The 11,507-nt window shown below is 49.8% G+C and overlaps 1 protein-coding gene across 1 annotated transcript; it reads left to right on the top strand.

The window, feature by feature from the left end:
* Positions 1–8,182: 8,182 nt before the first annotated feature.
* GSX2 (GS homeobox 2) lies at positions 8,183–9,785 on the top strand. Its single transcript, XM_007946205.2, has 2 exons — positions 8,183–8,738; positions 9,445–9,785. The coding sequence occupies exons 1-2, from the start codon at positions 8,183–8,185 to the stop codon at positions 9,783–9,785; spliced, it is 897 nt and encodes a 298-aa protein (XP_007944396.1).
* Positions 9,786–11,507: the final 1,722 nt, after the last annotated feature.

Consider the following 11,507-nt stretch of genomic DNA (forward strand, 5'->3'; position numbering starts at 1 on the left):
TATGGGGAGGAAGTGGGAGGGAAGCTGTTGCATTATGGTAAACTGTGGTCAATGACATGAGACAAAGCATATGTGAACTGCTGTATGGAAAGTGAATTTGCTCTGTAAATCTTCACTCAAATCACAATTAGAAAAAAAAGAAAGAAAACCCTATGGTGCACAGTCCTACTCTGACATATTTGCTGTTGCCAATCAGTTATTATTGTTGTTTGCTGTGGAGTCAGACCCGAGTCATATGGTGGGTTTGAACCTCTGGCCTTCTGGTTAGCAGTCTAGTGCCATAGGCACTATGCTACCAGAGCTCCCATAATCAGTTATTAGGAGGCAGTATTGCCCAGTGCCGGGAAGAAAGGTTGGGCAATCTACTTCCATAGTGATAAATCCTTGAAACCCAAGAAGGGCTTGCTATGAGTCAGATCAGACTGGACAGCAGTGCACTGCGTTTCATTGTTTATTGCCTAGTGCCTAAGACTCTAAGTAGCTAGCTACATCGGACAGACAGGTCTGAATCCCAGCTCTGCCATTTCTAGGTGTGTGACCTTCACTATTGAATTTCAGTAATCCTCAGAGTTCTCATCCACAAAACGGCCATGAGCAAAACAGCCATAATTATAATGACGTTTTATCTCATAGGGCTGCTGTGTAATTTAAATGACATCATGGAAGCAAGACTTCTGGCTCAGGTCCTGGCACACTGTGAGAACTCCAGAAATGGTGGCAATGAGCTTTGTCATATACCCAAGTGGCACATGTTCCCTCCTCTACAAAGCAAGCCCGCCTTTCTTGAGGCACCAGGAGCATTTTTTTTTTTTTTTTAGAAACAGGGCGCAGCCCTACCTGGGGCTGCCAGGAGCTTTGCCCCGGCTGGGGAGTAGGAGATGATGGGCTCCCTCGCCAAGCAGGGGCTGATGGGGCTGCTGAGCAGAGACAGGTACACCCAAAAACTAAGTGCTAGAGAAAAGTCGAGCTGGGCACCCCAATACAGGCTGTGGGGCTACGCGCGCGCCTCCAAGGGAGAAAGTCAGCGGGAACAGGAGCCTGGGCGGGAGGTGATTGGGCAGCGACTCCGGCTTCCTGGTTCCTCGCTGCGAAGCCCAGAGCTCTAATAACCTTCTTAAATGTCAGGGGCCCATGGAGGTACCAGATAATGATTTAAAAAAAAAAAAAAAGTAAGAGATGCCAGGAGGATCTGTTACCAGGTTCCAGGTCCGGTGCTAGACCTTAAATCCTCACCAGGCCTTGAAAGGGCGGGCATTTTTCACATTTCAGACAGGCAAAAACTGAGATGCTGCCACATATGTACCTGGACTTCATTCAACAAGCAACGAGCCAAGAGAAACTGTTTAGGGCTCACGTGTGCGCCCTTCTGTGGTCAGGAACCCATTCCTCATTTTTTATTTCCAGGTCAATATTAGCTCAACTAACTAAGCCGGTCTCTGCTTAAAGCTCTCTTCAGGCTTGGGCTTTTCTTTCCTGCTTACACGGCCTTTTGTAATTGAACAGTTCTGAACTGACTCGTTTTCCATTCTAACAACTCCCTACGGGCGGGCTTCAACAAACAAACAAACAAAAAACAAACTCACTGCCAGTAGAGTCCTAGAGTCGGATGCAACTCATAGCGACCCCTCCTTGGGTTTTGGAGGCGGGATCACTACGAAAGTAGATTGCCCAACCTTCCTTCCCAGGAGTGGTTGGAGGGTTTGAACTGCCAGCCTTCTGCTTAGCAGTCAAATGCCTTAGGCACTATGCCACCAGAGTCTAATTCCCTGGCACATAGTAGGCACTCAATAAACACTTCCCAATTGTCAAATGACTGAATAAAGTTCAGAGAGGTTAAGTTGCTCACCTCAGGTTCCAGGCAGGGCAGGGGCAGAAGGATTTTTTCAGCTATTTCTCACCTGCTTCCGAACCTCCAGGAGAATTGTTTTTAAACCTGAAATTCTGACCTACACCAGAACATTACATAAGAATTCTATGGGTAGGACCCTTCCATTTGGTATTTAAATAAAAATCTCCAGGCAATTATTGTATATGGCCAAGGTTGAAAACTAGGAAGGTTGGGTTGCTAACAATTATAAAGGTTCACTCTTAATTTTTTAACATTGAAAACATAACAAACAAAAACCTATCTTGGTCCCAGTAACTATTTCAGCCTCATGCCTTCAACAAACTTATACCAAAGGAAGAGAGGAATTGGTATGTGTAATTCAGCTGTCTTCTTACACTCCTGCCTCCACACAAAAATCGTCTTTGAAAAAGGGTAGTAAAAAGTGTTGGTAAACCTGGGTGGACCTGGAGAGGGAGGGAGGTGGAGTATTTGCTTCAATTATCCGGATAATTGTTCCCTACCTCAGGCCATTGTTCCTGAAATGAAACAATATTCTATTGGATACAGTCTTGGTCTTTTCAGGCTTGCCCCCTGCAGCGCCCAGCACACGCTGGGCACAGAGTAGGCGCTCAATAAATTTTATGCTGATGACAGAGGAGAGCTTTGAGGGTGGGGGAGGAAGGCCTCCTTGTTAGGCTTGAGGATTTGGTGTGGGGGGAGTGAACACATATTCATTAAGGTGAAGTGGGGAGCAGAGGGACAGCGTGGCAGGGATTTGGTGCCTTCAAAAGTGCACGGAGCCCAGGAGACTGAGAGGTTCCTGAAATTCTGAGCCAACTCTCTTAGGCCTCTCTCCAGCAGCCCCCTCCCTTCTTCTCCGAGGGCCGAATAGAACTCTTGAGCCTCTGGTGAGCACAAAGGCGAATTCAGGTTTCTCAAAGGCCCATCCGCTCTGAATAAGCACAAGGGAGATGCAAGATCTTTTTTTTTTTCATTGGTAGTGGGTGAGCACAAGGCCCACACCCTACCTTCTTCCTAGAACAGCCTTGCCCGCCCCTACATTAAAAGCAACAATATTGGGGCTGCCAAAGGGACAGCCAGGCGCCTGAACCCCCCCACCCCCATCACTCAACCAGTGCAGGAATGTGAGGGCTGGCTCCCAACCGTCCCTCATTCATCCCCATCCACAGCTTTTCAAGAAGGGCTTGGATTCTCTGCGCATATGTATTTGCTAATTGCAGCCTCGGCTTTAATGAGATTCTTTTAACTCCTGCAAGCTCTTTGCAGGTTACAGCGTTATCTGAGGACCTTCGTTTTCCACCCTGGCTACACATCTTGAGAACAATCGCCTCTCCCGCGCCTGAAAGGAGAGCGAGCGCCCCATTTCTGCTGAATGCAAGTCCCAGTTCATCCAAGGCTGGCGGGCTTTATGATGGCCACAATGCAAGTTACGCCCAAAGAGTGTCTCTTTGGTCAGATCGACAACGCTTGGCTTCACGTTTGCAAGTTAAACGGGCAGAAACCCAGCTGAAACTCCCACGCCAGACGCCGGGGACATTTCCCTCCGCCCTACTCAGAACAGAACTGGGGAAGGGTCTGGGCAGGGAGAGCAAGGGAGGGAGGAGGAGTTGTGAGGAGGGGGCTCAAGAGAACCGAGTCTTGATTCCCAGCCACCATCTAGAGAAAGAGGGTGGCCACTTTTCTCAGGCATTTCCCCCTTATTTTATTTATTTTCTTTTTGTTTTGTAGACAGCTTTAACCAAGCAAAAAATAAATAAGATAAAACAAAACGAGAGCGTTTTCTCCTTGTCTTCACCTAGGTAGCTGCTTTCCTCCAGTCTCTGGAAATGTGACTCCTTCATAAAATCAAAATTTATGATTATTCAAATGTTGGGGACTGTGAAAAGAGAGGAAGAAAGAGAGAAAATTAATATTGCAGCTGTTCTTCTGATTAATGAGAGATAATTGCTCATGAAAAGTCACCCCTGTGGCATTTTGTTGTCTCCTGGATCTTTGTTCTTTTCCACTATTATTGAGGACTTTCTTGAAGACTAAGCGGTTCTTTTCAATTTTTGGGTATTCAGAAAGGGTTGCCTGGTTACAGAGAATGGGGAAATCTCGGGCTATATCGGGTAAGATGTGCCACAGACAGCAATATCACAATGCCACTCGGAGAAAAGGATGGATACAAGTTAACGATGCGCTTTCAATAAAACATTCATAGACTTGTTCACGCTTTGATAATGACCTCATTAAAGGGAGCTGGGGGCAAGTAAGTCCTGTCTCCTGTTTGTGTTCAGCTAACAAAACCCAGCTTTGAGATCATTCATCGCTTTGGAAACTAATATGAAATCAATGTAAGAGGAGCAAATAAATCTGAGGCAGCCCCGCCAACTGCACAGCCAAACCCGCCCTGCTTGCAGCCTCCTCTGTTTGGAGCAGGAGAACCATGTGGGCAAATGCTGGAACTGAAAGAAAAGTTCGGGGATAGAGGAGGACGCTTTGGAGGGCGAATGAGGAGGCAAAGTGAGAGTTACAACCAGACAAAATGGCTAAGCACATCCACCAGGCAGAACTCTGGGCCCTATTGAATGGGCAACACTGAGTCCTTTACTTTCGCTGACTTTTCAGGAGAAAAGAAATAAGAGAAGTGAGAAAGGCATTGGGTTCAGGTCAAGTGTGATCAAGGAAGAAGGAGGAAGTTCTGCAAGACCCTTTAAAAGCTAGAGCTGAGACTTTCTCTCTCAAGGTTGAATGAGAAGGAAATGGCTCACCCAGGCTCAAGGTGAAGAGTCCAGAGGCAGAAGGCATGCCTTTGCTGTTCTTTTTAGAATTCCTTTGATTTTTCTTTTCTAAGTGGTTGGTGGGGTGCCTTGACCAGGATGGGGCGGGGGTGATTTTGTTACCTTAGCATTTGTGAGGCTATCTTGCAATCAGGCAGACAAAGCCATCCTCTGTCCTCCTGAACAAGAAGAAGGGAATCAAAGGAGCACCCCCGCCCCCTTAAAAGAACTAAATTTCTCCTTGAATTAAGAAAGTAAGGGCTTAGGTAACAGCCTGTACTCTGTACCCAACTGCTTAATACCGACTAAATCCTTCCACGTGGCTCCCCGAGTTGCAGCAATTAGAGCTCATTATAGGCTCATAAGAGTTCTCATTTTGGAGATTACTTAATGGACGATGAAATTTTATCAGACAAAATCACTGAGAAATAAAATTGTATGTGGTGTGGGGAATGTGGGCACACGCCGTCTGCTCTCTCGCTGGAGAAAGAGGCTAAGCTGGGGTCTCCTGCTCTACACAGTTTTGGGGTGTCTCTGCTCTGAGGAAGGGTCAGGCTGGGCTGGGGGAGCTGCATTGCTGCCCAGGGCCATAGGTGGGGGGCTTCCTTCCTGCCCACGGAGACATCATCAGGTGGAGCAGGCTTCTGAATCTGGGTGCTGAGTTTGAGGAAGGAGGAGAGAGGGAGAGAGTCAAAGAAAATTAGAGGAGAAGAGACCAACTGAGAGGAGAGAGTCCACATAGACACGACCCCAAAATACTTGTTCTTGTTGGGCATGCATAATTAACCAAGGACTCTAATTGTGCGCAGTTGTTAAACTCTCACTGCTAACCTAAAGGTGGGCAGTTTGAACCCATCAGCCAGTGGAGGGGGGGGAGGGATGTGGCAGTCTGCTTCTGTGAAGATTACCAGCTTTGGAAACCCTATGGGGCAGTTCTACTTTGTCCTGTAGGGTCAATATGAGTCGGAATCCACTGAATTGACCAAGAGGTTTGTGTATGTGTATGTGTGTGTAAAATGGTAAAATGGGCAAGCTTCTCAGATGTTGTCCTACTTCCAGCCACAGCCTCGTGGTAAGCTGTTGGTGGCCTCACAGCCCTAAAGCTAGAAGGAAACTGAGTACTCAAGCCTCACACCTGTCTGAGAAATCCTTGGCTTGCACATGGAATGTTTCCATAGTCAGACATACATTTAATTAGATACTCAAGCTTCTCACCTGATTAGAGTTCTCTAAAGTAAAACGTGAAGGTCCACCATATCTCCATGGGGATTCAGGTTCCTAGCACATCAGCACAGGAGTTCTTTTCATAAACATACTCAGAAAATGTGAAAGACTGTGGCCCTAAACAGATGTTGGAGAACTTTCTACTTAACCCAGAGGAAAAAAAAAAAAAGAGGAATTATTACCCTCAAGAAAGAAAAAAAGCAAAGTGAATGCGGATACGGTATCACATATTTTGGACAATGTAGGCTGTAAAAGCAGCCTGCCAATAAGCGTCTCTCAGTCCTTGAGCTCTGAGTCTTTTTCTCCGGGTTGGAATGATTTGGAACTGCCTGGATTCAAGAGGTGAGCGAGGGCAGACTGGGCCTGCCTGGAGTGAGGCTGAGCATCTGGGATGGTCGCAGCGGCAACCTTGTGGTACAAAAGTAGTTACAGCTGAGCTGCCCCGAGTTAAGCCCCGAGACTCCTTAATTGTTGTCACAAGATGTTGGATTAGCACATTTCTGGAATAGCTGTCTGTTTACACTCCGGAGACCCACCGTCCACTAACCGCTTTCTAATTGAATTCTAATCACATTCAAATAGCTCAATAACCAGCCTCAGCTGCAATTCATAAAACTTTAATTGCCATCCATAAATCCTGGGCTCCCCAGAGCGGAGCGTCCCTACAACCCAATTATACTTCTGAGCAGGCGAGAGATGGTCACAGAGACAGAGAGGGGAAGAGACAGAGGACAGAACGCTGATGCTCTCCTGGCTTTGGGCACCTGGTTCTCCCAGGTGGAGGGAGTCCTGCCCCTAGGTGTCTTAGTGCCATTGTGAACTTAGGCCTGAAGTTAGCTGTTCTGGGAAAAGGACCTGGCATGTCGCTATTTTTCAGCTTCCCCACTCCACCTCATTTTTCTACAGGGAGAGAGGACAGAAAGCCTCTGTCCCCTTACCTTCCAGAATAAGCAATAGCGCCAACAGCCCCCCCCCCGGCTCCTCCCCCTACTGTCACCCATCCCCAGTAGAAGATCCCAGATCCTCAGTGACTCTGATTAAATGCAGGGCTCTCTGCAGCTCCTCCTCCCTACCCACCCCCAGAGAGATTTCCTTTACCAAACCACTTCTGTGGATCCTGAGCCGGGATACTATGCTGGCCCAGTTCCCTTCATCTAGTTCTTCCTGGGTAACCTTGTCAGCAAGCCAAGATGGGGGGGTGGAAATGTATGCGGGTAGCAGTTAGCCAGATCCAGAGCAAAACCCTTCTCCCACCCTGGCACTGTCCTCTGGAGGGATGGGGCTGGAGCCCTCTCTCCAAAATCCTTCAGATGCAGTTTGTAGGATTGGCCTGGCAATGGGATGGTCAAGGGATTTGAGGAAAGACAATGCTGACTCTCAACGTCTCTCTCTCTCTCTCTGTTGCCAAAGGGAGAGCTGCCGACTGGAAAAGGGTTGCAAGAAAGAAAAGGGAGGATCGCTGGTCTGAGTGGCCCCAGGAGGGCCCCAAGTGCAAAGGCATTTTAGATCTCCTCAAGCATCAGAATAAAAAACGTAGGGACTTTTCAGCTGGGAGGGTCACTGTCATGCGCCTGACTCGTCTTGAACTAACCATTTGAATGACCTTGGCCTAGTCCAAAAGCTGCAAGCTGGGGAACAGGAATAGAGGTGACCATGGCCTGTGTTGCGCTCCAGGACTAAGCCCCTTCCAGTCGGCACACGCACACACAATCCTGCTCCGAGCGGCGGACCTCGCACTTCACCACGCCGCAGCCACGGCTGGCACAGAGGAGACAGAAGCACTAGGCATCCGTATTAAAAAGGCCTCCAAGTCCCCACCTTGTGCGCTCTGCGATCGGGCGCCGGGAAGAGTTGGGCTGGGGCCCAGGCTAGGGAGCGGGGAGGGATGGAGACTGCAGCGGTGTGATTTCTCTGGAAAGCGTGGAGAAAGGAGAGTGGGGGGAGGAGGCCGGCCTCACCGCGAAATTAACAAAACCTACACTTTGCAAAGTCTCCCCCACCTCCCTCCCCCGCAGTCTTCCCTGCCGCGCGCCTGCCCCTCCTCGCTGCTTCTGTTGTGACTCGGGCAGCCTATCCCGAGGGTGGGGAGCTGCCGAGGAACCGGAGCCAAGCGGTACTCCGCAGCATCACGTGCCGGGGTGGGGGGCTATAAAATCCCGGAGCCGGGGCGCCGGGCGGGGGACGTGAGGACCAGCCCTCTCCGGGGACCCCTTTGTTCGCGTCCCAGACGCCGGCACCTCTGCATCCCCAAGGGCTTGACCACCCGAGTCCAGGGCAGAGCTCAGAACAGCCGAGGGGAGGGGGCACCGCTAACGGGCCAACCCTTCAAACACCCACTCCTCCCGATATGTCGCGCTCCTTCTATGTCGACTCGCTCATCATCAAGGATTCCTCCCGGCCGGCACCCTCGCTGCCCGAGCCGCACCCTGGGCCGGATTTCCTCATCCCGCTGGGCATGCCATCCCCGTTGGTGATGTCGGTATCCGGGCCTGGCTGCCCGTCCCGCAAGAGCGGCGCGTTCTGCGTGTGCCCGCTCTGCGTCACTTCGCACCTGCACTCTTCTCGCGGAGCCCCGAGCGCTGGCGGTGCGGGTGCAGGAGCCGGGGGAGCCGGGGCTGCAGGGAGTGCGGGGGCCTTGCCTTTGCTCAAGAGCCAGTTTTCTTCCGGTCCTGGGGACTCACAGTTTTGCCCGCGGGTGAGCCACGCGCACCATCACCACCACTCGCCGCAGCACCATCATCATCACCACCAGCCTCAGCAGCCGGGCTCAGCAGCCGCAGCGGCGGCGGCGGCGGCGGCGGCGGCGGCGGCGGCCTTAGGTCACCCGCAGCATCACGCACCTGTCTGCGCAGCCACCACCTACAACGTGGCGGACCCGCGGAGATTCCACTGCCTCAGCATGGGTAGGGCGGGGGTCTCTGGACACCATCTCGCCGCGCCTACCCGCCCCACCCCCACCCCCCGCCCCATGGCTCGTGCGCGCAAACTGTCCACCTCCAGGGAAGGAAATGGGAGCCCTGGGGATCGGCGTGGGGAGGGAAGAGGGTCTTTTAGACCTACCTGTGGAGTCGTATCCAAAAGTTCCAAGCAGGTACAAGTTAGTTTACCGGCCTCTCATTGCATCCGGTTGTGCTTCATTCCCAGTACCTGGTGACCAAGCCTTGTCTACTTCTAGTCCTTTGGGATCTCGAACTTCAGGGAGGAGAAAACAGGTTAACAGGCTTAGGTTCGGGTGGTTGTGTTAGAAGTTACGTGTGTGTCATCCCTGCGTTGGGGGTGGCTAAAGGGTTGCAATGCATTTCGACTAAGCCAACCCACCGCCCCCTCCACACACAGTGGGCTTTAAGTGGGACGGTACCACGTTGCCCTTCAAGCCCCTACCCCCCTTTAAGTCCCGAGCGTCAAAGGCCTTCCCTTGCTTTGAGCGTCTCTTTCTTCCCCTGCTGAGCAACGACGTGCCCTGAAACAGTAAAAGGTGGAGGGTGGATGTAGTAGTTTATTTGGGCTTTTGCAGGTGGGCCCTAGAGGGGCGTGATATCCGATGCATGGCACTTGAGGCAGGCGCCTCGCCTGAGTCTTACCTTTCTGCCCTCTCTTGGCCTGTCTCAGGAGGCTCAGATGCCAGCCAGGTACCGAATGGCAAGAGGATGAGGACGGCGTTCACCAGCACGCAGCTCCTGGAGCTAGAGCGCGAATTCTCTTCCAACATGTACCTGTCGCGACTCCGGAGGATCGAAATCGCCACGTACCTGAACCTGTCGGAGAAGCAGGTGAAAATCTGGTTTCAAAACCGCCGGGTGAAGCACAAGAAGGAGGGGAAGGGCACGCAGAGGAACAGTCACGCGGGCTGCAAGTGCGTCGGCAGCCAGGCGCACTACGCGCGCTCGGAAGACGAGGACTCCTTGTCGCCGGCTTCGGCCAACGATGACAAGGAGATTTCCCCCTTATGAGGCAGACCACCCCCCCATCTCCTCCCAGTAGCTCTTGCAACATCGAAGCGGCAGGCAACCTAGGGCCCCCAAACCTTGCCCATCGCCGCTGTCCAGTCTGGGGAAAGTCTGCGCTGAGCGGTCCCGGCGCGTGCGTGTTGGACCTGACCTTTCGCGTTTCCTACTTAATTGTTTGAGCTCCGCTTACAGTCATAGATATATATTTTTTAATTATTAAATGTAAATAGTGTAGACATCAACTCAGTCTCCTCATGTAACAGAGAAAAAACAGGGTTGGTTTAACACTGTAGGGTTGTTTTTTGCCCTGTTTTCTTTCAGAACCTGATAAGAACACGGAGTTCTTGATTAGTTTCTATTGTTGCTTTTAAAATAAAAGTTTTGACATTGCAAATAACGTAGAAAATTAAACCCTGTAGGTCTTGCTTTCTGAAAATTTGCCTGAGTGTTTCAAGTCCAAGTCGCTGGAAGTCCCTTTGTATGTGAATAGTTTTATATGAAATTTATATTTATATTTATTTAAATAAATGAAACAAAATCAATATTTTAAAATTTGTGGTGTTTGTCTACCCCCCCCCCCAATTTCAAAAGAGAAGTGTGAACATGACAGAAAAAGTGCTGAGGACTTAGAGAAAAATATTTATTAAAACTTGGTAAAGTGGCTCTCTTGGCTGAGGGAGTTTGTGGCTCTGTAAGTTTCCAGCGTAACAGAAACTTCTGCCAACAAAAGACATCAGTCATGAAGCTGCTTGCCAGGTAGTACTACCCCCCAAAATTGATAACTTGCTCCCAGTTGATGGGACAAATCACCCAATGATAATTAATGAAGGCAATCTTACAATTTCTTAAGTATTTAAGGAAAATTTCTTTCCTAATATTTATTTTCTGTGGGTGTTTTTCCCTTTTGTTTCAGCTCTGTCAGTATTAAAACCTGACTTGTGTGAAGGAATTTGCATAGTTGGAATAAAAACTCCTTGACACTGAGTTAATTCTGACTCATAGCAACCCTACAGACAGAGTAGAACTGCCCCATAGAGTTTCCAAGGCTGTGATCTTTGCAGGAGCATATTGCCACATCTTTCTCCTAAGGAGCAGCTAGTGGGTTCAAACCACTGCACCACCAGGGCTACTCACAGTTGTAGTAGTTTTAGGAAATGCAACAATCCATCAGATAGGTTGGAAGCAAATGCACAGAAACTTAAAAATGATGTTGCAAATTACTAGGAACACTGATATTCCTGGTTGTGGTGGTGGTGTTAGGTGCCATCAAGTTGGCTCCGAGTCATAGCAACCCTGTGTGCAACAGAATGAAACACTGCCTGGTCCAGCACCAGCCTCACACCAGCCTTGCTGTACCTGAGCCCATCATTGCAGCCACTGTGTCAGTCCATCTCATTGAGGGCCTTCCCCCTTTTTTTTAACTGACCCTCTACTTTACCAAGCATGATATCTTTCTCCAGGGAATGGCCCCATCTAACAACATGACCAAAGTAGGTCTGGCTATTCTCACTTCCAAGAAGCATTCTGGCTGCACTTCTGGGACAGATTTGTTAGTTCTTCTGGAAGTCCATGGTACTTCAACAACACCACAACTCAAAAGACTGGACTCTTCTTAGGTCTTCCTTATTCATTGTTCAGCTTTCACATGCATATGAGGCAATTGAAAATACCACAGTTGTTTGTAGTGGTGCAAAATTAGCTAGTTTCCCTCAGTGAAGAGAAAAC

This window comes from Orycteropus afer, unplaced genomic scaffold (assembly GCF_000298275.1).
Source record: "Orycteropus afer afer isolate SDZICR_OR568_19922 unplaced genomic scaffold, OryAfe1.0 scaffold00153, whole genome shotgun sequence".
NCBI lineage: Eukaryota > Metazoa > Chordata > Mammalia > Tubulidentata > Orycteropodidae > Orycteropus > Orycteropus afer.